This window comes from Fusarium fujikuroi, chromosome FFUJ_chr05 (assembly GCF_900079805.1).
Source record: "Fusarium fujikuroi IMI 58289 draft genome, chromosome FFUJ_chr05".
Lineage (NCBI taxonomy): Eukaryota > Fungi > Ascomycota > Sordariomycetes > Hypocreales > Nectriaceae > Fusarium > Fusarium fujikuroi.
Window position 1 is genome coordinate 3246313 of NC_036626.1, and position 26968 is coordinate 3273280.

The following is a 26968-nucleotide window of genomic DNA, read 5'->3' on the forward strand; positions in this document are numbered from 1 at the left end:
ATTTTGTAATCTCGCTGTCACATTATCACATCTCTGATGAGCGCATTTCGAACAGATTAGAAGCCTAATGAAGAGCCACCAATTCCAGCGCCGCCGTATATACCTGCGGCTTTATTTGGCATGGTCGACGCAATTCGTTTGACTAGATTCATTGGTCAGTCAAGATCCTCAAAATGGGTGACAATATTGTGGCTCACATTTATCCCAACTCATTGGCTCTTTCAAATCCTTCTGGGCATCCTTCCAGACATGTGCACACCAAGAAGTGACCAACAGATCATACAGCTTTTCTTCGATCCTAGCCTTGATGGCAAGCCTTGGGAGCTCTTGTATGATACCATTCTCATCACGTTGGAGTTTCGTCTCAATGGCAACCACCTCTCCCTTCTCATCCTTCCATATGGTGGTGTTGTTCTTCCCTTGATTCAGCCGATCTTTCAGAGGAGACTCTGCTTTAAGTACATAGTCCGGGGCCATCTTCACTTGGCCACCTTCACAAATCGTGTGGCAGCCATTGAGACAGCGGTGCATGATCATGTTGGGATAAGTACGCTTCCGACTCGTCTGTCCCAGGATGGTGATTTGTTTGTACGATTCTATCGAGATGCCGTGCCTGAAGTCGTAGATATGATCGACAGTGTGTTTTAGCTTCTGTTCAGCGTCGCCATTCGTCATGCGGTATCGGAGTTTCTCAATGGCATAGATTTTCCGCGTGGCGTCATATGGTGCGTTGCTAAGTTGATAGAGTATGCGATTGGGTGCGTATAAGGAATGGATCTTTGTGCCATCAAGAACAAGAGTAGGAAAGTCCTCCGTGGCTTGTGATTGCTCTTTTTGTTGAGACTCAGATTGAGATAGAGTGATATCGTATGAAGGAGGAAGCTCCGTTGGCATTGATGCGGAAGCGTCTACTGTTTCACCAGCTTTGTAATGGTCTTTCGTGTCTGTCATCTTTTATGTCGCTTAAGGTGGATGAGAATTAATATCTGAGATACTTGAAAGATTCTAGAAAGAATTATTTGAGCTGCAAGTGGAAATCTCGTTGTTTCAATTTTAATCAATTTTTCGTGGATTGTAAGGCTGAATCCCAACTTTGGGAATGTAGCGTCAGTCGCCATTTATTAGCAAGGCGCAGTATTCACATGACGTTTCCATAATAGGTTCCTTGTAGCGCTGTGCTGTATGATTGGGATTTGCTGGCTTGGCGAATCCTTCGATTGTCAAGCAAGGCGCTCCCAGGTTCCGAAAAGTGGCTCCAGGGTACATGATGGATTCATGATGGCTGTGAAGATTACTTGCCAATGACTTACATCAACTCACCAACATAACTGGAACCGAGAAGTCTCCCGTATTTGTGTCTCAATGCGATTGCGATTATCATACTCAGATATGAAGATATAGGAGAGTCAGCCTGGATCGAGAACTAAAACGAAAAACCATTTAGTAAAGGGGAATATAAAAGCGCGTAAGAAATAAAGAAGTCATGAATTGTCACAAAAACCAGGGGGTTTATAGCTCGTATAATAATAGGCAGAGTACCTAAGGCTTTGAAACTTAAACAAGACTTATTTATAAATGCAACATATTTGATACCAGTTCTTGAAGTGGCATAACATATGTCAAGCTATTCTGACGACCATCATGATTGAATAAAAAGCAAGTGCTCCTTGAAGCTTGGATAGATTGTAAACAAGAAAACAAATACCTTCACTGTACCTTGTATGATGATCAAAACAGAATAGACCGCCGCTTTGAAACCCATACCATCGTGTATGATGGCAACGTCTACGCCACCAGATCACCGATACTTCCTTGTCATGCAGGGCGTTTGGCCGAGACATTTGATAGGCTCCTGCGTCTCAATCGAGCTTCTAGTATTGGAAAGTCCCTAATACGACGGATTAACCATAATTGGCTATCATAAATTGCGTGACTCACTATCTATCTGTAGCAGTCAACCAGAGGGCGTAGTCATAGGCTGACTCACATTCGGAGTTAAGCCCCGAACTCTGTGTTCTCTCGGATCCGAGCCCCGAGCTTCTACTATTAAGCTCAAGAGTTCCAAAGTCTCGAAAGCGAACTTAAGTCCTATACTTCACGTCTACAATCATGAGTGAACAACCAGTTGGCCCAATAACCCCCTTGGGTACCGCGTCTTCACCCTCTCGTGGGTCCCTTGACGGACGCTACACTTCCCTTATCCCATTGCAACCCTCTCACGCCGATCCAAGCTACAAGCACCTCGGCGGCGAGGAAAACGGTCATCTTTGGACATATATGTTTGGAGGACCATACCTTGATCAGCAACAATGGAGAGAGGCTGTTGAAGGATTCAGCAAGTCCGAGGATCCATTATTCTATACTGTTCTCTCTGGGCCACGCGATGACCCCAAGTCTGAACCTGTTGGGCAAATGTCTTATCTCAACATCGTTCCAAGCCATAGAAGGATTGAAATTGGGAGCATCATCTTTGGGTCTCAGTTGAAACAGACACGTGCTGCTACTGAAGCCTTTTATCTGATTATCAAGCACGCTTTTGAGGATCTTGGTTATCTACGAGTCGAGTGGAAAGCCAATCATCTCAACAAGCCTAGTCTCGCAGCTGCTGAGCGACTGGGCTTTGTTTTTGAGGGTATCTTCAGGTATTTATCATAGATACCATCTGGAGAACCCCTGCTAACGTGTTGGTCTAGAAAGCATATGATTCTCAAAGGAAGGCGTCGAGATACTGCTTGGCTCAGCATTACTGACGAGGAGTGGCCTCTCGTTAAGAAGGCGTTTGAGGCTTGGCTCAGCGAAAATAACTTTGATACAAACGGAAAGCAGATCAAGTCTTTGAAGGATATTAGACAAGGCTTGACAAAGGACTAAAGGAGGTCGGCACTTGTTTGACCAATGAAGCCGTGCTGAAATTACTGATTAGGAAGAACGTGGAATGTAATGACGGCAGAACTGTGAATCTGATCTAGATATTGCCTTTTGCCGGACTCGAGACTTTGTATCCTTGAGGCCGATTTACATCATAGAATGTCGGCATGCGGATTCTAATGGCCGAGGCTTCATCGTAGGCCATTAAATTGTCCTCTTTTCTGTCTATTAATTCTCATACATTGCACTCACTATTCATTCATTATCGAAGTCGCTCGAACTTAGCTATGCCTTCATTGAACCCACAACTCTGCCTATAGTTCTCGGCACATCAATACCGGTGTGTTAAGATCAATCTGGAGATTGGCGAATAAATACCATGGAGAGATCTACCTCACCGAGTGGCGAGAAGTCGATGGTTTCAAATCAATCAATTAAATACCATGCGGAGTGGCGGAACCATCCACGTTACCCCGGTGCCTAGACCAAGATGAGCTTGCCGGCCGCTCTGTTCAGCGTAGCTCGAGCGCTGGATGAATTTGCCGTGCCGCGAACACTAAAGTGGAATAATTCCAAATACCAGGATCCTCGTGATTACTATTCACTAGTTTCACCTTGATTGCCACGTAAGTCTGAGCTTTGACACTGTTGATAGTGACATACGTGCTCGGACATCAGCGACATCAATCACCTGTTCGTACGATTGAAACTTTTTCGTGGGATGCGCTTATTGAGTCCTATCAAGGGAATCTTTACCCGCAATTGAGAGTCTGGACCCTTTGTGCGACGTTGGACGAATAATATGCGAGTCTATTTCAGCCTTGCTGGAAAGGCGTTTGGCATTACAACCTAGCATCATGTCACAGCCCCGCAAAGATGAGAAAGCCATTCAATTTAGTCTGGAATGCATTGCCTCAAGTGTGAGAAATGTGGCTTTGTAACTTCGTGTAGTCCGAGGCTGGCTGCTTCTCAGGTGCCACAACAGATTTGGGGTCTCAGATGTAGGTAACGATGGCGTTCTTGGTGATTGAAACTCGGACCGATATTCAATTCTCGGGGGTGGTTTTTACTACGACGGCCTGCAACTCCTGAAATCCTGTTCGAAGACGTAAGTTATCACTGAAATATCATCATAAAATCAACTGCCGAGGCTCTGGACAAAAACAAAGGAACAGCAGGGTGATTTAAGACAAACGGGCGGCATTATCCGCTTAGACTAGACCACAACCAGACAAGAGCCATTCCGTATTCAACTACAGCAATTCCGGAATAACGCGACAAAGTTTTTCCTCTGCCCATCCTTGGATTCTTCGCGTCTCTCCCTGTCGATCTCCACACGTCAACTCCACACTAACATGGAGGACAACAGCTCGCATACAGTTCAGTATCGCTCTGCCTGCGCTGAGTGTCATCGCAGGAAGCAAAAGGTACGTCACAGCCCTTCAGAGATGACCTGCAGACCCTCTGGGGAACCTCTCGACCGCCCCGCGGGGCCTATGAAGTCACTGTACTCACTGCCAGCAGTGCAATCGAGAATGGCCTTGCAACCATTGCCAGAAGCGCAAGGTCGCAGATAAATGCCGCTTCATTCAGCCGACGACTGCGAGCTCACCGTCTGACGGGCTCACACCAAACAGCGATAAGAAGCGCTCGCGTAGTCGTGAGGATGACGTTGAACCCGACGACTCCGAGCCTGATGAGGATGACGACGACGTTGGGCTGGGAGCAATGGGCTATGCCGCTGGCCCTCTCTTTGAGTCACTGACTATTGATGCAAAGGTAAAGAAATTCACTTCATACTGATAAAAAATGCCCCCTCAGTCGAATTATGTACTAAAATTCATCTCAGAAGGACAAGAAGCCTTTGGGCGAACTGACTTGGGTCCATCCCAGTACCTGTTCCCAGCTCAAGCATGCCCTCGATGTCTTGCCTGGACGCCCCCAAATGGGTAAATAGTGGCTCAAAGTAACCATATTTTCAAGAAATCGTTTACTGACGACCCGCCAGATGCTCTTGTTCAGAGCTTTTTCAACAACATGAATTATCACTACTACATCATCTATCCACCAACTTTCCTCCAGGAATATCAACAATGGTGGGAGCGAAGGAATCGTAATCAGTCGCTCTCACTCCAATGGACTATCTTGCTCGTCATGGTCTGCGCGTGTGCCACGCAGCACCTAGATGTTGAGATAAAGCCCATTGTCGAAGTTGAGCTCTCTGAGCCTGCAGAAAAGCTCACAGTAGAATACCACAAAGCCGCTACGGAACTCGGAAGGGTGATTCCGGTGGGTCACTGCCATCTGCTGAATATTCAGTGGATGCTTCACTCAATCTACTGGTACAAGTCGGAAGCGAAATTCGTTGAGGCGTGGCATGTTATTGGTGCTGCTGTTCGAGAGGCACATGAATTAGGTGAGTACGTTCGACTTCCTGCGACATCAGTGATCTAACTCTTGCATTAGGTCTTCATCGGACTGCCATTGCCGAAGGGTTATCAGAATTTGAACGCGAGATGCGTCGGAGAGTATGGTGTATCTTGGATTGCTGGGATTGGTAAGTGAAAACACCAGAGTCTAGGTGCATGGTATGCTGACTCTTTTCAGGCAATTCGCTTCTGGCTTAGGTCGCCCGACGATCATTGACCACAGTGATATCAACGTAGAGCCACCGAGTCTCACCCTCGAGGACTTTTCTCCTTCACCACTTCTTCATATGAAACTTCAGTCAGAGCTGGTCACGCAACTCGCGCAGCGATGGGGTGCTCCCAAGAACATCACCTCAGCAAGCGATATTGAAGAGTACAAGTCCATGCTTGAGGACTGGATCCGACGTTTCCCTGCAGTTTATGATGTCGACAACCCTGACACGTCGAAGGATTACAAGTTTCCATGGATTGTCTACCACCGGTTCTATATCCATACGATGGCATATCTCATGATTCTCAACCCTATGCGAGCATTCATGGCGCAAATTTACACCAAAAACTCACCAGCGGATCTACTAGCAGTCCGAGAAGATGCAGTTTTCTATTCCCTCAAGAATTTAGACACAACTACTCGGTGGGCTGATCATGCTTCCCATCGAGACGCCAGATTCCATTTTATCATCTTCTCTCTTTTCGATACAGCCGCTGTTCTCTCCACTGCCATTATCAAAGATCAGGACGACACAATCCCCAGAAAGGATGAGATTGTCGATTCAGTGGATACTGCAATCAGATTGTTGAAGCGTCTCAAGACTCTATCGAAGACAGCAAAGACATCTCATGACATTCTTGTCAAGATGGTTCAGAAGATGCCCAGGCGATCGCCACCGCCACGTGAGACTGTGAATCGCAAGAAACAACGAGTCGCTCCAGTTTCTCCAGCCGCTCCAGCCTCAAATACCAGTCATGATGTCGCCATCAAGCCTGAGGATGGATATCATCCGGAACATGTGTCACAGGAAAGCTCGCCGAGCTATTACGCTAGTTCAGAAGGCGCGCCTTCAGGATCGACGCCGCAGAGCACTCACTCTTCTTATGACAACCATGAGAATACTGGTTATGTCATGAACAACCAAGTTCCCGCCGAAGGTTTTGTGAAACCTCAGGTCGCTTACAACATGGGTGTCGCGCCCGGCCACATGCCACCTCAGCAAGTCCCATCACCAAGCGCTGGTATCGATGGCATTGTCCAAGGGGGTCTTTATGGCATGCCACATGCTGATCATACCGGGGGTGGCATGGTTCCTCCAACATACGTTGATTATCATCCCCAGGATCTCAATATCGATTATGGTCTCGGCAACATCACCGATGTGGACCTCGGGGACTTTTCGCAGCTCTGGGACTGGAGGAGCCTTAACTTGGATTTTATCCAGAGCTCAACATAGCGCTTTTTCTTCTTTTCACTTCACATAGTTGGTGTACATAGAGACGACTTTACGTTCATTGATGAGGTAATCTGACCGAGTCTTGATTTTTCCCGCCGTTGTTGTAACTTGTTGGATTCGGTCTTTAATGGGTTGGTTAAAATGCTATGCTTCTATTCTTTGGATGGTTCAGCTTTATATCTCTGGTCTTTTACTTAGCACGGGATCTTGGATGCTCGGCGTCATTCTTTGAGGGATTAAGCCGAGGGGCAGCCAAGACTGAGATGATATTGTAGTGTAGCTAATACAGTCAAGGTTTGGAGGCAAATCAACTATACACTGTAATATTCTTCTGCCAACATCTTATCTGGCCGCGAAGGGGATCACGTGTAGACAATATATTAGATCAAGCTTCGCGTAACCCTAAAAGCCTAGCTAATCCAGAGATTAAAGGGACGACAACAAAAAGAAGAAAGAATAATGAAATAACGAAGTGGCCATTAAGGATTGGGGGGTCTTAGAACTGACCAATACGTAAATCTTCCCCGTCACTGAACGTGCTGACTTCCATAAATGTTCTATCTGGGATAGGACCGTAGTACTGCAAAAACTGACCTGAATCGCGATTTTGGGCACCGATAGTAGCATAGCTTCCCCCGAGGTGGATAGTATAGTATAAGAAGGTAATTGGGGTCAGCTGATCCTCTGAGACTACCATTTGAAAGTGATTTGGCTCAGTCCCATCTGGTGTGGTGAAAACACACCAATCTATGGTCAACACCCCTGGTTGGTTGGGAATATCCTCAATCTGATATGTAACCTCAGCCCCTGAACCTTCGGGGACTATCATGTCAGTCCAATAAGGAAAAATAGCCAGTGACTCAACATTTTCATCTGGTAAGGCCATATTTGAGACGGAATCGGCCCCAAACGAATCTCTGAGTGTAACAAGTCCGTTGGGGCTGATATAGAGCATATCGCTGGTTTCACCGTAGAGTGTTATCAGAAAAGGGAGCACGAGCCATTCGACACCATTGTCAGATGGCCTTTGGCCATCGAATAGTGTCAATGGTTTAGACAGGCCCTCTGGACACGCACGTGTGCCCGTCGCTTCAGAGCTTGTAGTGGTTGAAGTTGTGGTATCGATAGTTGTCGTGAAGGTTGAACTCGAGTCAAAAGATGAACCGGCATCCAATGGCAGATCTGATAGTGTGCTAGTATCAGTCTCGAAACTGTATGATGGGCCAGACGTGGTAGAAGAGTGAACAATAGAGCTTGCCGTGGAGGCAGTCCCAGAGCTAGTGCCAATTGTATTTTGAGCATCCATAGTAGTTGACGTGGCAGTTGTAGTGGGATCAAAGATAGAAGGTAGTTCTTGCGACGTTCCCAAGACATCCGTGGATAGTGCATCTGTGAGCAGGGTCTCCGCATTGGAGGTCCAGGAGCTCAGCCGAGATGTAAGTGGGATATCGGTGACAGGGGTTGAAATGTCTAACATAGAGGATATTTGAGTGATAGCGGGGCGTACTGGGTATTCAATAGATGAGGAGCTGTTGTAAAATCGGACAGAGCTCGTATACACAGGCTTGACCTGAGAAGTGAAGGTTGGGACATCTATAGTGGAAGAACCCTTCTGGATATCCTTTGTGGTCGGAGAAGCTATTGAGTTCAAGGGAGGTGTCGTTACGGCCAGTGCTGATGTAGACTCTGCTAGCAGGGGCATACTGGTAGGTCGAGAAGAAGGATTCGAGGATATATCACCGTCTCGGCATTCGTCAACTAGAAGAAAACGAGTCAGCCTAGCATCAGTGGCACGAAAGGATGCCCATACCTCCAGTAATAGAAAGTCTTATAGATTGGCAACGCGGAGGTGATGCGGTGAAAGTGATATAGACTTGGCCGCTCCCAGCATCCTGACAGAAGCCTGCCTCACCGTTTGGTAAGACTGAGCTGAAAAATCGGAGAAATCCAGCCTCATCAGCAAAGGTTTCAGTAACAGCATCTCGAGGTAACGCTCCTGGATAGCCACGTAGCTCCTTGAAATCCTCGCCGTTGTAGTATATGGGCAAGTTGCCGTCTAGCAAACGACCTTGCACAAAATTGAAGATAGTGGCTGCAGCACAGATCTCTGACTGGCTACCAACGAAACCGATAACTGCCCTAACCTGGAGATCCCGTTTGGTGTCCAGCGACTCTGGAACGACGCGGAATATCACTGATCGACCGCTGGCATCGGGGACTGAAGTTCCAGTTGTTGGACTTGGGACCGAAGTGGTAATAACTAGATCATCATGAACAGGAAAGGTTGAGGGGATAGCTAGATCTGTTGGAAATGCCAAAGTTGCTCCAGAGGCCCCTGAGAAAACAGATTCGTCAGCAGATGAAGCTGTAGGGCGAGTGTGATCATCTGATCTCGGGACCAGATAAGTTGATAGGTAGGTTATGCACCAAGATTCAGGCAACCTTTGGCCATCTTGAAGAGCAATGGATGAACCAAAAAGAGTTGCAAGGGAAAACAGGAACAAGCGAACGGGAGACATCATGAAGAATCAATGAAAACTCTGGGAAGACGGAAACCAGGGACTGAGCCAATACTGTGAATTTCTACGACTCTTAACTGCTCTACACTCAAATGTTCAGCCCAGCCCTGCATACACTCAGCCCATGAAGCATAAGACATCTGTTGGTTGCTGTGAATATCTCAAGACAATAAAAAATTTGGTGGCGAGCAACAACTGGACAATGTCTCAATCTAGTTAGTGAGGCGTTGGTCTAGAATATGAGTTTTGACATTAGATGTCATCGCGCCCACGTTAAGACAAGACATCAACCATCGTACTAAACTAACGTTAGCTAGTCACCAAGACTCCCTTGAGTTGCTCCCTTGCATACCAGAGAGTAAACAGCACAGAATTTTGGTACCAACAGAATCACTGGATTCCACGAAACAAAACACCGTAACGAATTTTGGCCTTTCAGTCAGCCACTGTCAAGCTATCCATGGGAACCGAAATTTAAAAGTAAGCGAGCACCAACAATGACCGCTAAGAGCAAATAGAGCATGGCGTCACGCGCTACACGGGTCACTATCACATTCTGGCATGAAACTATTCATGTCGCCGGTAAGCCACAGTCTTTAGGTAATTAGATGGACGTTGAGGTATGGAAGTAACATTTCCTCACTACTAGCATGAGGCTTTAATAAGCGCCAAGTCCCCTTTATGCCGTTCAAAACACTCTTTCTCTGCTTCTTTGCTCAGGCTGTGTGATTTCCAGCTGCAGTCATTCGTTTGGTGCATTTTTGCTCTTCGCCCTCGTTAATCATGTACTCCAAGTCACTCGTTATCCCAGCGCTCTTCGCCGCTTTGGGAGTTGCTCAAGAAGATGTCCAGTATGAAACCCGCACAGCAACGATAACTCAATGCTTCACCCGCGATGGCCTTCGTCCTCCGGCTACAGTCACCGTGCCCGGCCCGACATGCGTGGTTCACAAGCCAGCTGTGACAGGAGAAGCCATCATTGTCGAAGTCCAAGCTCCCGACTGTCACTGCGGCTGCCCAACTTGTGTCCATACTCTTGAATACACTACCAAGTACCCTGCTTTCTGCTCTACTGGTCTGTTTGAACAGGAGTATGTCATCACGGAGACATACAGTGGCATGGAGGCAAAGCCTACCAAGAACGAGCACGATCTTCCGTATGGATTCACGTGTGAGGTTCAGACGTGTACTACTTGTGGCCCCGAGCCTGTTACCGCGACTATCACGCACCCTGTTTCGGGTCATTACATGAATGAAGTTGCACCAACTGAAATGCCAATGGCAAAGCCCGGCAAAGAGCAGCCCGGCAAGGAGCAGCCCGGTAAGGAGCAGCCCGGTAAGGAGCAGCCCGAGGAGCAAGGAAACGCTGCACCAAAGGTCACTGGAGACGACAGTGGATTCCGATCAAGCGTCAAGCCTACCCCAGTCCCTAATTCCCCAGAGAGTGCATCTCCTGGTAAGTCCACTATGATTGATCTCGTGAAACGTATCAAAACTAACGCCCGAACAGGAGAGTCCACCGATCACCCTGTTATTGTATCTGGCGCCATGAGTCAACACTTGGGACTGGCTGGTGCTGGTATTGCATTCTTTGCTCTTATTCAATTCTTGTTCCTCTGATCTTTCTCTTGGAAGTTCAGTGATGAAATTTGGTCTGATGACATTTACTCTTACATTTTTCGAAGCCATGAGCCAAGATATTTTGGTCGATACAATAATTTCACTATTTTGGGTCTGCAAACTCAATTACATTTCTCATCGATATCGGAGTCTGAGTGACGCAAAGTGCAACCTTGGCCTTCTAAACAGAGTAAAGATTGTCAAGGCCCAGATTATAGGCATCGACGTAATGTTAATGCTACAGGCGGTAACCGCGGCTATACCGGGCAAGATGCTCCATTTGACGGTGGGACATCTCCATAATAAAAAGACTCTATCACAAAGAAAAGTTATGTACCGACTCACGTGCGATCAAGATGGCCAAGGAACTATGCAAGTGTTGGCGCATGCAATGATAATGTTGGGTGAGATCAATTAATCCTTGCAATACAGAACCGTTATGTCGTATCGCCTTGACCTGTCACAGTCTCAAACAGACCAATGAGATGGACTTTTCTCGGGGAGTTGAGCCTCAGCTCTCACCAATCCCTGTCCGCGGCCCTGAATCGAGGCCAAGGAGCAAAAGTTCCGGTGAGTCGCATCTCGATAGACAATGAACCAAGACCGTCAACATGGATGTGATATCATTATTCTACTGTCGATTCTGAACGTCCAGCTTAAATTAATCGCTGTTCCAAGCAACTGTCGACCTCTGTTCCCCTTTTTCAGTGGTCGCACGTGATAACGCATAGTGAAATTCCCAGTGGCCCAGGTGACCTCTCGTCCCCACCCAAAAACTCACCGCCCGGCCGAGTCCCGACTGGGCGAGCTAGCACTAAGGTTTGGTTTAGAATTGGTTCCCATCGTTTTTGATCCAGGTCAGGTCTTGTCAAGACTGTACCAACACACGACTTTGTTGGAGCATTTGCTTCGGCTTCAGCCTCAGCCTCAGCCTCCCACCGAAAATTCACGAGGGGGCTTTTGTTTTAATTCTCCCTTCCTTTCTTCCTTTCTTCCCCTCCCCTTCTAGAACAATGTCCGACGAAGACGTTGATGTCCTCGGCCCAGACGGCCAGCCCCCAGCTCGAGTCGACCGCGATCGAAGAGCTCCGCGCTTCAGCTGGACTCCCGCATACGAAGCGACCTTCTTCCGAAGTCTCTGCGAGAGCGTCCAACTTGGTCTCCGCGAAAACTCCTCCTTCAAAGCAGAGGCCTGGGAGCGCGCTGCTCTGGCTCTGCAGGAGAGTCATGGCGCCTATCCGGCTAAGAGCCACCTGATCAACAAGAGTGACAACGCGAGAAAACGGTTTCGGTTATGGAGAGGCCTTCGTGAGGACCCCGAGTTTGTTTATAATCCGGTCAAGAGAACGGTCACTGCTACGGAGGAGGCGTGGACTGCCCATATCGAGGTAAACATTCCTTGCACCATGACGATGCAATGAACGGGAATTGCCATCACGCGGACGACGAGGCCCGGTTGCTATAGCCTCGCGCATACAAAACGACTGTGTCAAGCACATGCTGACTCGCAAATAGAGGGAACCGCTTTCTAGGGCGTTGCGCGGCCGACCCTTTGATCACGAAGACTTTATGGAAGTTCTTTATCCAGACGTCATCGGCTCGGGTGGCGCTCCCAAACGTATAATGAAACCACGGAGACGAACAGACGGCCCCATGACCGATGACCCTGATATGCCGGGCACCGGTATACTCAATTTGACAAGCGATCCTCCTCCTCCTCGACCTCCTGGCCTCGAGAGCCCGAATTCGCGACCCATGTTGACTCAAACTCCCACTACATCCTCCACCGGGTCGGCGACCCAGCCGCGACCGACGTCTACTACAATTCCTCCACGCGGACCACCGACTGTAGCAAATGCTAATGCTCTGACCCCGCCCGACGAGACTATCACACAGAGCCGCAAGCGACAGCTGCCCACTACAAGCACCTCGAACATGTTCGAATCCACACCACCTGCTACTACTATGCCTATGGGTCAGCCGGCCCCCGAATCTCCCGGCAAGCGTCGCCGTACTTCGTCCAACGATGGCTCTCGTGCTCTTTCAGCGTCTGTTCTCAACTCCTCCATGCTTCCTTTGGCTGTGCGTGATGGCCCGAGTGCTGCGTCTCCTTCCCAGGCGGATAGCCAGAACACCAACGGGCCCGTTATGGAGGAGATTGTCGAGGCTGTACGATCTCGAAATACTCTACGCTGGCAAGAGGAAGCGCTGGACATATTCTTCCGTGACTTTGCAGACGAGGATCTTGATCTGCAGGTCAAGATCTCTGAGGGCGTGCTCATCAATGAGTGCAAAGCTATGGTGTTTTGCAAGATGCCCAGCCGCGTGCGACAGCACTGGGTAAAGCGTTTTAAGGAAACTCCCCTCCGGCAGTAATATGTCGAGCCTTGCGACTTGTCTTTCAGGCATCTATAGACCGATGCCTGTGAAAGCATCAAGGATGGGGGCGGTGGACCATGAACCTCGAGGCATCAACATCAAGCACAACAATCTAAGGAAACAAAAGACACATATCCACAGCAATCAGGGCAGGAGTGATAACAAAAGAAATCCAAGAGAGTATGGTCTGGCGCTTATTGGGTCGTGTTGAAGATACCAAGGGTTACGGATATGATAGCACGGCGTTCTATTTGGGCAAAAACATCTATCTGTTTTCTTGCTTTTTGTTTCTGTTTTTTCCATATTTGAGGCGTTGCATTTAGCGGGACATTTGCCTACGAACGGGTGATAGTTATGTGAAAGGACGGGATTGTTAGGGGTTATGGAGCTGGTGGTGGGTTGATGAAGCGTGCTTTGCCATGTCTTTTTTTGTTGATACCTAATATATATAATTCTCAACTCTCGCTACTCCATGTCCATGATAGAAGACGAGTCTAGACGTTTTGGGGCTTCATCAAGATTGGGGGTGGCCTTGTAGGAACGATGAAGTTGATAGGGGGTTCATCTATCGACTTTCTTCCATCGTCTACAATGTGAATATAATATACGTAGGCTCAAGAACTATTCCGAAGTACCACTCAAACATTACTTTATACAAAAGTTGCACTTCCTACACATCTACCTTGAGGTTGTTTCTTGAACCAAAAACATTGGCTTTCGAACCAAAACTCATGATATCAATCGATGCCACCTACCTCTCCCTCCATCTTCACAACACATTCGGCTTATCCCATTAACATAATTATTTTCTATCTATCCATTATTTTGTCCCGTAGTAATTAGTTCTTGAAGATTCCATGCACCTTATTTTTCTTCCTATAGATCATGATACTCAGCCCAAGTTCGACTCCTCCTCCAGGACACCCTTGGCTCTTAAAATGGGTCCCAACTCCTTCAACCTCACAGGCTTCGTCAAGAACAAATCTAATCCGCTGACAGTAGCCTCTCTCTGCGCCTCTTCAGAAGCCAGCCCTGTCAAAGCAAGTATCAGAGCAGGCCTCAACCCCTGTTGTGACTCAAAAGCACGAATCCTCCTCGTTGCTTCAAACCCATCCATGACCGGCATCGAAATATCCATCAAGATACAACTATATCGTCCAGGGTCTGCCTCATAGGCTGTGACGGCTTCTAAACCGTCTGAAGCTGTTTGATATGGCTGTTTGAGCTTCTTCATGTATGAGGAGAGGATCTTGAGGTTGATAAAATTGTCGTCAACGAGAAGGAACTCGGATGCTCTGAAATAGCTTTTTGGCTGCGTTGGAGTTTCATCTTCGCTCGCGGGGAAGGGTGAGCTTGGGTTTGTTAGCGAAGGAGCAGTGCTGGTGACGATGCTCAAAGATTCGGGCTCTGTTGATGCTGATGTTGGAGATTGGGGAGATGTTTGCATGACTGTCCAGCGATACAAGGCTAGTGAACATGCTTTGGCAAGCTTTCGAGGACCGAGTCTTGATTTATGGTTAGCCTAGAGCACGGCATATGGTGCATCATGGAATGTTACTTACGGCTGTGAGATGAACTCGAAAACTCCGGGGCGTGGTACTGTCTTTGTGCCAGTCGCATACTGATGGGCAGTAACAGCATTGGCACAGAGCACAATGTTTGGAATATCCGGGACTGCCTCCTGCGGAACACTGGGTCTTTCAAACCCCTCCTCAGACCAAATTGCGAGATCTGGCATGAAGCAAGGTGTCTCCGAGGTGGTGTTGACCTGCATGTTTAACCATTCCTTGCACAAATCCTGCACAAGTTGGTCAGGGGATTCAATCGTTCTTTGTGCGGAACCGCCTCCTGCAACGGAGTCTTTGTTGAAATCAACCAGTTTGACCCGAAGCCCTCGAAGCTTTTCTGTCTGCGCGTCGAACTCTTCTTCTCGTTGCCGAATCTCACAGACATTGTGATGGCAGTCGTCACCAAGCTTCATCGGTAGTCTCACTGTCACTGTAGTACCGACGCCAACTCGGCTGTCGACAGAGATGTGACCTCCAAACTGTGCAGTCATCTGCTTTACGAAACTAAGTCCAAGGCCTGTGCCAGGTGACAAGTGATTCTCTTGCGAGAACGGTTTGAACAAACCGTTTTGCAGAAAGTCTTCGCTAATGCCCACGCCTGTGTCGGAGACTTTGATGGTTACCCAGCAGTCATTATCATCAGCACCAAAAGCGCTGGTTTGCTCTAAAGAGACCTTGATGATTCCACATTGCGTGTACTTGAGCGAGTTGCCGAAGAGGTTCATGATAATCCGACGCACGGGACCTGGCTGGGTGTAGAAACCCCACGATGGTCGTGAGTCGATGACCAGGAAAACGTCGACGTCTCCGATCTTCGTTGACAGATTCCCTGTCTTCTTCGATGGAGCTTGAAGCTCCTCCATAGCTTGCATGGTGTCCATTCGGCGGATAGATGTGTGGCCAGGTCGTCGAGGTGTTTGGCTAGATGACTGGGCAAGGGAGACCTGTTGAAAATTGAATCCAGCGTAGACACTCTCTAGAACCTCTTCGGCCAGAACATCTAGCTGCACGACCTTTCTTGACGGCTTCGAGCCTATGCTAACGGACGAGGATCTGTTGATACCACTTCCGTCTGCCTGGGTCTCTCGAGTCGCTTCTTGAGGCAAAGCCTTGTTAACCTTGGAATATTCAAGTAAATGGTCTATCGTATCGGACAGCGTTCGGCAGCATGTTTCAATGGTCCTAACAATGTTTTGTTGTGGAATAGTCAGTTCTGTATCGTTAAGCAACTCAACGCTCAGAACAGCACCATGAAGCGGTGATCTCAACTCATGAGACAGTGAGCCAAGGGCATCAGTCTTGGCCTTGTCGGCAGCTAGGGTTTCCAGTTTGAAAGCCTCGGCCGCTGCGAGCATACCAAGAGCTCTGAGATAACTCAAGTCGAGGTCGATTGTGAATGTACGCTTGATATTGTAAGTGTGAATAAAGCCACCAGCAGACCATCGTTTCTTCCTCAGGTCCCAGACAGGAACGAATGCAATACTTCGAGCACCAGGGAACGTTTCGAGGAGAATACTTGCTTCTCTCTGCTGAACTCGAAACCTGTGGTCTTGTCTGTTATGTAAGTTTCCCCAGTCATTGTTGTTTTGTTGATGACGAGTCGAATCATCAGGCAGTTCGTCTTGGAGTAGATTTCCATCGGTGTCGTAGTTGAACACATGGCCCCTGGGGTATTGTCGAATCATCCTGGCGAGAAGAGCTTGTGGGAGAGCAATACGAGCTGCCCCATGTTCGGAGGAGCCGAGTGCCTGACAAGAGGGTCTAAGGCGTTCATCAGAAGAGACAGTTGTGTAGGCATCCTCACTCTCATTGTAACTGAATGTTGAAGGTCGTCGAGTCGCCAGGTCCTCGTCTATCCATTCTGTGGAAGAGCCTGCACTTGAAAATTCCAGCATGTCTGCATTGAGGAACAAACACCCATCAGTCTCAATAGAATCCTTGACAATTGAGGCTGCTTTTGAGAAGATTTGCTTTGGAGTTTCCAGGAGCTGACTTGGGTCATGGGCAAACTTCGATCTGGCCTGAGGAGCGCACACGATAACCTCTTTGGTGTGAAGAGCGTTTGTCGTTTGGGGGTCGGCTGTGGCAATCGAGTTTCTGACACTCATTCCTCCCAAAGCTTGCTGCAAGTCGTCGATTCTTGGCCTTGTAGACCTGGCAATACCGTCACCTCTCGTCTCATGCTCTGCATACTCTCGTCCGGTAGAGGAGACTTGGCTCAGAGGTGCTGTGTTCCCCTCAACAAAACTTGTCAAACCCCAGCTCTTTCTTTCGCTCCTTCGTTGGTGGCTTCTCAGGCTGATGGTCTCGAGATGTTCTGTCACGGCTCTTGAAAGCTCTCTCATAAGTCTTGAATGTCTATCCTCCCATGGCAACGAAGGTTCGGTATGGATTACGCAGATAACTCCAATATTGACACCTCGATCTGTGCGAATTGGAACTGCAGCGTAAAATCTTGCGGCGCCTCCAGGTCGACAGTACGGTTTAGTTGAGTACTCGGGATCGAGAGTAACATCATCAACTACAATGACGGGCAAGTCGTGGTTGACCCTTGGTCCAGATTCATCTGATTGAATTTCATCGGAACATAACGTGCTTTCACAAGCACTATGTGATCGCGGGATTGCAGTTCCACAATGCCAAAGAGTTTCCGGGTGACCGTCCGGTCCCAAGCTTGGAATCAATGGGGTTATCGATGAAGCTTCCGCGATGATATACTGATGAGTCTGATCAAACAATGAGATCATTGCGCGCGCTGCACCAGTTTGAGAAGCTGCTAGACGAGCCAGAGCCGTCAATATGACATCGGGACATGTGGAGAGCTCATTGCTCGGAACAGGCAATCCAGTATCGTTGAAGCGCACATTGGTGAAAAGCGAGTCGTCGTACCTAATTAGATCTCAGTAACATAACTCAATATTTCTAGGATGAAATTGCCTCGTTACCTGAACGTCTCGCGCTCCCGAGTAGCCTCAGAAACGATGCTTTTCTTGGGCACCTTTACACGAGCTGGGCTGGCCATTCTCAGCAGTGCGTGCACATTCGAAAAGAATCTTCAAGGGTATCTCCCAACGGTCATTCTCACCATTTGTTAAAGACGGAAGAAGAGCATTGAAGGCTGGGTTCCTTGGGCTTGCCCCTAGAGGCGAAACGCCGAAGACCGGGAGGTAGAGTTTAGCTAGGGTGAGTCTAGAGTCTAGAGTCTAGACTCGGCGATTATGCTAGAATCGCCACAAAAGCGGCGATCGACAAATCTGCGGTTGAGCTGGGGACGCGAGTCTCAGTCCAAGTGGAGAATCATGTCATAGTCACTCCCTTTAGTTCATGTCTTCAGCTTTGGATTGGTGGCTGCTCCTCCGTTTAGAAAGCCACGATACGGGCTGTTGATTGAAACAGGTTCACCCGTCTGTGCTGCCGTTTCTCCCGATCAGATGACTACCGTTTCTAGAATCTTTTCGTATAACAACAAATAATTACTGTTGTCCGTCAACTGTCAAGAAACAAAACGCTACCATCGCGGTTAGCCAACGGGGTTTGGCGTTGACATATAACTACCGCCTGAGAAGAAACTGAGATCAGACCCCTGTCCAGTGGCTGTGGCTGTGGCTCACTCCGTAGAAACATTCGGATCGCCACGCTATTTGGCTTTGTGTGTACCGAGTACAAGATACGAAAGTATGTTTGCATGACTGCGTAACGGAGCATAGACACCCTATCACCATGTAATCGACTCTCTCGCAGGCTTCTGTCAACGGCATTGCCTCTGTTAACCAGTTCGACAAGATCAAACACCTTTCGTCATTTGAATGTGTGTCACGTGAAACTGCTAGCTTCCGATGTTTTAGACTGAACCTCGGTTGAGCTTTTGCATCATTGATCGGCATCTCTCCTATGGCTGAAGGAAGCCTATTCTAACCTCATATATCGCAAAAGTGCAAGCTCGGATTTCTCGTTCAGACCTAACTTCCACTGAGATCACAATGGCTCTTCAATTCTCCCTATCTCAGGCTTCTCTAGCAGCAGCCATCCTAGGTTCAACTTACGGAACCTACCTGGCTCTATCTCCTCCCAATCCCAGCGAACATTCAGCACCATCAACGGGCGACTCAGTTCGGTGGCTGTTTTTGACGACAAAGCACGCTACAAAGGTCGTCTTGGCCCCTCTTGGGCTGCTATCACTGCACACTGCTAGCCTGGCTTTGCGCCACCCCAATATCCCTCGATCTCTTATTCATCATGGAATTGAAAATGGGCTCAATCCAGACCTGGTTACATGGTCTGCTGCAACTACGATTCCTCTAGCTCTAATCCTCTGTGCCGGTATTCCTCTACGTTTGGTACCATATGCATCACTGGGCAAAAACTTCACATTTGCTCTGAAAGAGCCAGATCGACTGAAAACTACCGGTATTTATCAATATCTCCAACACCCAAGTTATACTGGGTTTGCTATTCTTATGATATCCAACGTGGCGCTGCTTGGTAGACTGGATGGTGTTTTGAGCTGCTGGGTTCCTCCCAATATCTATGAGATCTTCTGTTCCTGGGCTATAAGATTGCTTCCTTTCACTATATCAGGTATCATGTTTGGAGTGTGGACCAGAGTATCTGAAGAGGAGAAGATGCTCAAGGGGGCCTTCGGGAAGGATTGGGAAAGTTGGCATGCACGAACAGCTCGCTTTATTCCTTTTATTCTTTAGTTAATTTATATCCTTCATAAGTCAAAGTGCCGACAAGAATGACCTTGGCTTCATACTATGCTTGACCGCGAAATGTGTAAATTTTCATTTGGCGCTCTCATAAGGAAATAGAGAAGATCTCCGTCGAGACGCCATAGTGATAAATGGAGTGAATAATAGTTTTTTGTGTATAGATGCAGTATGTTCTTAAAACGACAAGATCACAAGATATATGTAACTTAAAACAAGAAACTAAATAATCGAATAAATCAATACTAAACTCTGTCCAATCCAACATTTGCTTCAAACTACAACCGTATGTTCTGCGACTCTTTCTCAGAGTTCACCGATGCCATTCAGATGAGCCATAAGATCGTCCGTTCGTTGCTCTCTCAGCAAGGAAGTTATCTCAGAATGAACGTTAGAAAGCCCGGGCCAATGCTTCGCCTTTCAGGTCATTTCGTGGAAAGCTGTATGTGGTCGTTAATTCACCTCAGCATGATCCTCTGCCATTCTTTCCACCTTGGTGACAGTCGCGTGCTAGTTACCCAAAAACACAGCATTCTCATTGCTCCTCTTCGTACATATGATGGCCGTCTCCGGTGCTCTCACATCCTAGAAACTTCGGCATGCGTTGCAGCCGGGGACGCTGAATGATAGTCCCGTCGTTATGGGAAGCCTGAGCTGGTCGTACAAGCTGAGTATCATGGCTTTCTCGGGTTTCTTGAGCATCAAATCTTTCTTCCTCCTTACAGAATCTCGAAATCTCGCATGTCATCTGAAAATGACAGTGGTTCTTGGCAACCATGTGATGTTGAATCCCTTCCAACGTGCGGCGTTGCTTGCCGCAAAATATACATTCGTAGCAGTCGAATATGATGCTACGAAGGCATCTTACAAAAGATATAGGCTCAATGTCCTGACTTTTCTGGGTTGGGATGGTGAAGCCATGGCATGCCTTCATGTGAGCCATGTTATTGTCAAAGTTCGAGCTCGTGTGGCGGCAAAAGAGGCAGAGTTCTTCGTCAAATTCTGGAGTCTCTACCTCACAGACCTCTGACCAATCTCCTGTACTTTCTTGCGACGGCTCATTCCATGATTCCTTGACTCGATCCCAGTTTTCCATGGCTTTCTCCACGACATAACGAGGAATAGATGGGCCACTATGTCGAATTTGGATCTTGAAAACACTAAAGGTCGGTTAGCGTATGTGATATAGCGAGGAGAAGATATAGAACTTGCTGTTCTTCAGACTTTGAGTGTTCCCGGTGCTCCTCAAAAGTATTGAAGTTGATGCAGCATGTGCTGCACCAAGGCTTGCCAAGTTGCATGTTGGGAGAATGGTGAAGACTTGGAGATACAAGTTCGGGTTGTTCTTTGGAGATGTCTCTTTATTTTAGAAATAAAAGGGTACAGAGAACAAAGAAAAAAGAATAAGAGCAGCAGTTGTCCAAATTGTCTATGGTACACTTGACTTGGGTTTGGGGTTTCCTGAGAGATTATAAAGGAAGAAGGAATTTCTCAGCCCAGATGTTCAAAGAGTGCCTCTTATAGTCACTCCTGAAACCTTTGACTACGACATGAACTGGTATAACTTTTTAGAAAGTCGATCAAAATCATCTTGTGGTCAGGCCAAGACAATAAGTCATGAACATCATGATGGCTCCGAACAGCACGGGTATCAGAAGCCAACGAGAGGAGCAGAGCAGGAGAGCTAACTTTTACTGACAGATCACAACTTTAAGTTAAAGATAAAACGGTCAGACGTTCTACCATGCTGCTCAGCATGATAGGCTACTGTTATGAAACGTAAACCTTATGATGTTTAAGAGACAATATACTAAAGGCAAAGTGTGAGATGCCTCAATGGAACAAACTTAGTTCTGTCTAACTTTTATAACATATCACCGTTCCCTCAGTACCTTGAGTATCGCAGTGGCCAATTCTGCGTTTTTCGTGAATAAGTCCAACTCATGCTCCGGGTACCCAGATTGAATAGCGATCACGGCGTCCAACTTTGGAACTACGTAAATAGACTGGCCATACATACCAATCGCCGCAAACGCACCATCGTCTCCCATTTTATACTCCTTGCCCCCCCTGCCTGTCGTCCACCAACCACTTTCGTAGCCAAAGTTGGAGACAAAGTTATCCGGTTGAAGAGCTCTGGCCCCAACACTGTTCTTAGCATCAGAAATGTCTTGGAACCAACCAGGTGGTACATTGGGGCCTTTCCCTTCGTCTCTGAAACTTTCGAGAATAAAACATCCGAAGCGTGCCATATCTGTCAAAGTTATCGAGAGACCTCCGTGACCGTCCACGTGTCCTGCGCCTGTTGTTCGTATGTACCCATCGTATTGCATTCCAGCAGGATCCCATATCGTGCGCGAGATGTATTCATTCAGAGGTTCTCCAGTTGCACGTGAGATCGCCGTCGACAGCACATAATAGTTTGGGTTGTAGTAGTGAAACTCTTCCCAAGGCTCAGCCACTTTCCTCGACGTCTTGAGCCAGTTGATAACAGCTTCGGGATCCGTTTGGGGATACAGCTCAGTGGCATACATGGGATTCGGCACATCTGCGGGTCGCTCTTCTTCTGATTGTTCAACTACCCCTGAAGACATGCTGGATAGAGCAAGAAGTGGCACGTCTGCCCAAGCAGTTCCTTTCAGTTCTTCGACATGGCGAGATACTGAGTCGTCAACAGATAGTTTTCCTTCTTGTTGCGCAATGGCCAGAGCTGTTGCAACAAACGACTTCGTGACTGACTGAACGTCGTTACGAGATGCTTGAGAGTTTCCGTGCCTGTATTCTTCGAGCTTGATGGCTCCATTCTGAACGACAACGCAGCCAGTCAATCCATACCGGCGCATGAAATTGTTGAGATCGATCCCAGAGTTTTCCTTGATAGCTTCAGCTGTATTGAAAGAAGTATCTCGAGTAAAGCGTCTGAGATATGAGCCATGTCTGACTTGCGTTGTTCGGTTCTGGAAGGTTTCTTCGCGGAGCCGATAGAGAAGCGGAGTGTACGCTGGATCAGCCGGGTGAATAGATGATAAGCTGAACTTCCCAATATGATCACTCAAATGTGGCAAGTCTCCCATCTTGATTGTAAGTCTTCAAACTTCGATAAGTCTAATAGAGGAAGCCCAGTATTGTTGTTACTGAGATTTTCAGGTTTGGCTATTTTGAGGTCGGGTCGCATCCGAAGCTACATAACGGAGATGGGTACCGGGATTAATAAGAGGTTCATCAGACCTCCAATCATGATTTATCATTAGCTTTTGTGGTGTCCACCCAAAGTGCCTGTTATCGGCAGACTCGGCCGAGCCAAACCGCTATAACCCTCCGAACTCTGAAGTTGGCATCTAATGCTCCAACCTGTGATAGTACGAGGACTTTGAATTTAGTTTGCCAGCAATCTTCTTGTATGCAATTACTAAGTTCGACTATGTTGCGCTGCATCCATGGGAGTACACTTATACAAATCTCAAAAGATTAGCCTTGCAAAATCACGACGATCACGTCAACTCCATATGCAATGCTGTGCTAGAAAGAGTGATCGAATACGTCAAAGGATCTCTAGGATATCTGTAATATTACTTGAGCTAACCCCCACTCTTGATTGGAAACACGGCATTGATGGTTATATAATCCTCGTGTTGGGGTAAGGGAGCGGGCTCACTTCTAACTCCGACACTATCAATTCATTCTCTGTAAACAACTCACCATGCTAGAAGTCCATTGCTCTGGCACGCCTTATGAGGTAAAGAACTTGATTCTTGGAATACCCTAATCTAAGCTAAGAGACTGACTTATTATTCAAATACAGATCGGCCATCGACATGGCACAGCTGCGAAAGATAGGGTTGTTGGGTCCATCGCCTTTTACAAAGATCTTTTCCAAGAATCATGCGCCATGAACTGGGAAACAGTACGTCAAGAGGCTCAACAATACATCCAACCTCTGCGGAAACTATCTCCACGCTATGTTGAGGAGCTCCAAGGCTTAGCAGACGGCGCTGGCTTCGAGCTAGTTGATATCGTTGCTCTCAATGTTCGAACAGAGATCACATTTGGCTTATATACCCGAGTCCCGAGTGCACCTATCCAGACCGATGGCTGCACGAGTGCTGCGTATCGTCAGCCTAACGGGGAGGTTCTCCTTGCGCAGAACTGGGATTGGCAGCCTGAACAGGCACCTAATCTATTCGTCTGTCATATTTCCCAGCCTGGGACAGATATTCCTGATATCTCCATGGTGACTGAAGGGGGTGTAATTGGCAAGATTGGCATCAACTCCTCTGGTGTAGGAACCTGTCTAAACGCTATCCGAGCTCGAGGCGTTGATAACACCAAACTTCCCATCCATCTCGCCCTGCGAACAGCTTTAGAGTCGCATTCGGCTCACGAAGCAGCCGATAAGCTTTATGAACTGGGTACGGCTGGCAGTGGTCATATTCTCGTGTCAGATCCTTCTGAAGCTATAGGCTTAGAATGCACCAGCATAGGGATTAAAGAGATCAACTTTGACGGCAACGGAACACTTATTCATACGAACCATCTACTACTTGACCATCCCGGAGTAGATGAGCCCGGCTGGATACCAGATTCTACGGACCGCATCAAGCGCATCGCCCAGCTTCTTGATGAGAGATTGGCGAGTTTGACCATCGACCATTCTTCATTCTTTGACTTCTTCAAAGATGAGCAAGGGTATCCAACAGCAATCAACCGCGATCAATTCTCACCCGGAAACGGCAAAGCAACACTCTTCACCATTAACATGGACTTGGCCAAGAGAAAAGCGATTGTGACTATGGGGAGGCCGACGAATTGGACTGAGAGAATTGAACTATCACCAGGCTTAGCTTAGGCGGAAGAGCATAATCATAAGCCTTGTAATCGAAATGAAGGAAAAACATTATTATTTCCCTATTTTCATTCCTGAAAAGTAGTTAAAGTCATCTGATGAGATTAAATTCAGTTTTGAACCTTGCAAAACTGTGGCATTATAAGGTCAAGGTTGTGGCTAACTTTAAGTGAAAACGCCGATGCATTCCTGCCATGGAACAGCGAGAGCTTATGGGCATAGAGTTTATTAAGAGGAACTTATAGAAAGCGCATAAGATTAAAATCATAGAAAAATAATGTAAAGCTTTCTGATCTAAGTCTTGCCCCTTTACTCCAGATGGATGCCCAGAGGATGCAGGGTGGCCTGCTTTGGACTGTCTTAGACGGTGTGTCATTAATCCGTTCCGCGAGATCTGGCCTTATCATGTATCCGAACACCTAGAAATCATGGTGAAAGTTGTCGTTGCATTGCTCGACACCTCAAGCTTATTCCCTCAAGTCCGTCGCCATGGTAAGCTAGATTGAACAAACTTCCAACTGTGTACCCGCTGACGCCAAACTGAGAACATCGCCTACAACTCCGCCTTGCGGCAAAGCAAGTCTCTCCGCGCAGAGCTCTCCAACCTCAACAGCAAACCTCAAGCATCTCCCTCCGAAATTGGCAACGTGTCCGCCTCAATCGCTTCCTTCACCAAGACCCTCGATGAATACCAATCCCTCGCCCGTCAGGAGATCGTTCCCAAGAAGCAAGAAGAGGGCTTTGAGCGAGTAAAGAGGTTCCGCGAAGATCTCTCCGACTTTCGAACTCAAGTCGATTCGCTGAAGAAAGTTCGTGATGATGCCCAACACCAGGCCAATCGCACAGAACTTCTTGGCCGAAGACCGTATAATGCTACACCCGAGAACCCTTATGCGAACGCTACAACAACAAACACGCACTCTGCATTCCAGCCTCGACACCCACCTCAAGCCAGCGCCTTGACAACCGGCTCACCAGACGAGATGCGTGAGGCACACGCATTCAGGGAGCAGAACTTCTTCGCAAACACAAACCAAGCGTTGGATGACTACATTGCGCGCGGACAGGCTGTACTGGGCGATCTAGGCCAACAACGGGAGATGCTCAAGAGCACCCAGAAGCGACTCTACAACGTCGCCAACACCCTTGGCGTAAGCGGCGATACGATCCGTATGGTAGAACGACGGGCAAAGGAGGACAAATGGATCTTCTTTGCGGGCGTCTTGATATTCTTCCTGTTTTGTTGGCTGGTGCTCCATTTCTTGCGGTAGAAAAGAAACCGAACTGGGCTTCAAGTATTTGGAAGAGGAATGTCACAGAAATGTACGCTTAGGGGTATCAGCGCGGCGCATGGAGTTTTTGAGTGTCTTCTGTTGTCTTTTTGCTTGTATCATACCACGCCAAGTCAACATGTTCTTTGTTGAAGCACTATGCTATTCGTCATCGCCGTCCCCTTCTTTGAGTGCTACTGTGAACAGCACATCCTTGTCCGTCGTCACTGAAACAACCTGAGACTCGGGCAGGATATGATTGCTAGTACTCAACTTGCCACCAATCTCAGTATGCCAGTTCTCGACATCCCACTCGAAGCCCTTTGTCGTGATGTTGGCAGCCTCCTTGAGAGGAATGATACCAACATGCTTGCCGAAGGCATCTTCCTCTCCCTCCTCGCGAACCTGGATCTGATGACTACCAGCCTTGAGCAGGAATGTCAAACTTGAGCCGGAAAGTAGAAACAGTCGACCGGTCGCATAATCGGGGTCGTTTTGGAAGAGGTACAGGTGGTGAAGCTGAGAAAGACCCTGGTCGACTCGGCCCCCAATGCCTCCAAGTGCGACGATGTCGATGCCTTCGGGGTGTTCCTTGCGAATCCAGTTGATAGCCTTTGCAAAGTCGGTCGACTCTTGGTCAGCGTCGTGGATGACTGTCGCAGGGGAGGGTTGCGACGAGTAGAAATCGCGGACTTGTGGGGTGAGAGAGTCGAGGTCGCCAATGATGAGTTGCAGGTTAGACTGTAGGATTAGCAACCATTTAACATTATCGTCCACGAGCAGTATCGCAACGTACGTATTTTCCGTGGAAAGACGACAGCTTGTGTAGGCGATTCGCTCCACCATCGGCGGCTACTCTCACAGAAGCTGTGAAATGGACGTTAGGCACTGAGACCGCAAGAGCAGCATGTCAAGCTACGTACAGTTCTTCCAGAGCTTGCGCAAATTGACGCCGTTCTTCAACGGCTGGTTTAGAATGAGCAGCGCAAAGTCCTGGCCTATGTTATAGTCCTGGAGCAGCTTTGCCGGACGCCATTCGAAAGATTTGGACGCCATGACTGAGGATATCTTTGGTTAGTATGCGACTTGCAATGGGTAGAAAAAGATGAAGTTGATGTGATCTAAATTGTCGTGTCCCTTGGGTGATATTCGCAAGTTGTTAGGTCAAGAATGATTTTGCTTTTTCCTCTCCCTGAGAAATGGCGAGACAATGTCTAGCTCGAGAAACTTCCCCTCGATTCCTGTGCGACAGCTTTCTCCCTTTCTTTCCTTTGTCTTCTGCTGATTCACTTGTACCAACTTGTTTGACAAAAC

At 47.8% G+C, this 26968-nt stretch overlaps 13 protein-coding genes; 7 read left to right on the forward strand and 6 right to left on the reverse strand.

Moving 5' to 3' along the window:
- Nucleotides 1-56: 56 nt before the first annotated feature.
- On the reverse strand, nt 57-951 carry FFUJ_07766 (uncharacterized protein; the record flags this gene model as incomplete). XM_023578055.1 has 2 exons in its annotated part: nt 57-142; nt 198-951. 2 exons carry the CDS (start codon nt 949-951, stop codon nt 57-59), a joined length of 840 nt encoding a protein of 279 aa, XP_023431019.1.
- Nucleotides 952-2109: 1158 nt separating this feature from the next.
- Nucleotides 2110-2871, forward strand: FFUJ_07767 (related to GNAT family acetyltransferase; the record flags this gene model as incomplete). XM_023578056.1 has 2 exons in its annotated part: nt 2110-2642; nt 2694-2871. 2 exons carry the CDS (start codon nt 2110-2112, stop codon nt 2869-2871), a joined length of 711 nt encoding a protein of 236 aa, XP_023431020.1.
- A 1352-nt stretch (nt 2872-4223) lies between these two features.
- Nucleotides 4224-6745, forward strand: FFUJ_07768 (uncharacterized protein; the record flags this gene model as incomplete). XM_023578057.1 has 6 exons in its annotated part: nt 4224-4295; nt 4393-4647; nt 4718-4817; nt 4877-5284; nt 5335-5425; nt 5476-6745. The coding sequence occupies 6 exons, from the start codon at nt 4224-4226 to the stop codon at nt 6743-6745; spliced, it is 2196 nt and encodes a 731-aa protein (XP_023431021.1).
- A 496-nt stretch (nt 6746-7241) lies between these two features.
- FFUJ_07769 (uncharacterized protein) lies at nt 7242-9264 on the reverse strand (the record flags this gene model as incomplete). XM_023578058.1 has 2 exons in its annotated part: nt 7242-8503; nt 8556-9264. The coding sequence occupies 2 exons, from the start codon at nt 9262-9264 to the stop codon at nt 7242-7244; spliced, it is 1971 nt and encodes a 656-aa protein (XP_023431022.1).
- Nucleotides 9265-10047: 783 nt separating this feature from the next.
- On the forward strand, nt 10048-10884 carry FFUJ_07770 (uncharacterized protein; the record flags this gene model as incomplete). XM_023578059.1 has 2 exons in its annotated part: nt 10048-10720; nt 10775-10884. The coding sequence occupies 2 exons, from the start codon at nt 10048-10050 to the stop codon at nt 10882-10884; spliced, it is 783 nt and encodes a 260-aa protein (XP_023431023.1).
- A 1013-nt stretch (nt 10885-11897) lies between these two features.
- FFUJ_07771 (uncharacterized protein) lies at nt 11898-13260 on the forward strand (the record flags this gene model as incomplete). XM_023578060.1 has 2 exons in its annotated part: nt 11898-12272; nt 12400-13260. 2 exons carry the CDS (start codon nt 11898-11900, stop codon nt 13258-13260), a joined length of 1236 nt encoding a protein of 411 aa, XP_023431024.1.
- Nucleotides 13261-14155: 895 nt separating this feature from the next.
- Nucleotides 14156-17853, reverse strand: FFUJ_07772 (related to nik-1 protein (Os-1p protein); the record flags this gene model as incomplete). XM_023578062.1 has 3 exons in its annotated part: nt 14156-14768; nt 14826-17720; nt 17777-17853. The coding sequence occupies 3 exons, from the start codon at nt 17851-17853 to the stop codon at nt 14156-14158; spliced, it is 3585 nt and encodes a 1194-aa protein (XP_023431025.1).
- Nucleotides 17854-18811: 958 nt separating this feature from the next.
- Nucleotides 18812-19531, forward strand: FFUJ_07773 (uncharacterized protein; the record flags this gene model as incomplete). The annotated part of the gene is made up of 1 exon (XM_023578063.1): nt 18812-19531. One exon carries the CDS (start codon nt 18812-18814, stop codon nt 19529-19531), a length of 720 nt encoding a protein of 239 aa, XP_023431026.1.
- A 544-nt stretch (nt 19532-20075) lies between these two features.
- Nucleotides 20076-20841, reverse strand: FFUJ_07774 (related to TRI15-putative transcription factor; the record flags this gene model as incomplete). XM_023578064.1 has 2 exons in its annotated part: nt 20076-20700; nt 20765-20841. 2 exons carry the CDS (start codon nt 20839-20841, stop codon nt 20076-20078), a joined length of 702 nt encoding a protein of 233 aa, XP_023431027.1.
- Nucleotides 20842-21414: 573 nt separating this feature from the next.
- On the reverse strand, nt 21415-22614 carry FFUJ_07775 (uncharacterized protein; the record flags this gene model as incomplete). Its single annotated transcript, XM_023578065.1, has 1 exon — nt 21415-22614. One exon carries the CDS (start codon nt 22612-22614, stop codon nt 21415-21417), a length of 1200 nt encoding a protein of 399 aa, XP_023431028.1.
- Nucleotides 22615-23240: 626 nt separating this feature from the next.
- Nucleotides 23241-24386, forward strand: FFUJ_07776 (related to Acyl-coenzyme A:6-aminopenicillanic-acid-acyltransferase 40 kDa form; the record flags this gene model as incomplete). XM_023578066.1 has 2 exons in its annotated part: nt 23241-23276; nt 23343-24386. 2 exons carry the CDS (start codon nt 23241-23243, stop codon nt 24384-24386), a joined length of 1080 nt encoding a protein of 359 aa, XP_023431029.1.
- A 486-nt stretch (nt 24387-24872) lies between these two features.
- On the forward strand, nt 24873-25654 carry FFUJ_07777 (related to acyl-coenzyme A:6-aminopenicillanic-acid-acyltransferase precursor; the record flags this gene model as incomplete). XM_023578067.1 has 2 exons in its annotated part: nt 24873-24875; nt 24929-25654. The coding sequence occupies 2 exons, from the start codon at nt 24873-24875 to the stop codon at nt 25652-25654; spliced, it is 729 nt and encodes a 242-aa protein (XP_023431496.1).
- A 162-nt stretch (nt 25655-25816) lies between these two features.
- FFUJ_07778 (related to THI80-thiamin pyrophosphokinase) lies at nt 25817-26710 on the reverse strand (the record flags this gene model as incomplete). XM_023578068.1 has 3 exons in its annotated part: nt 25817-26395; nt 26451-26521; nt 26578-26710. 3 exons carry the CDS (start codon nt 26708-26710, stop codon nt 25817-25819), a joined length of 783 nt encoding a protein of 260 aa, XP_023431030.1.
- Nucleotides 26711-26968: the final 258 nt, after the last annotated feature.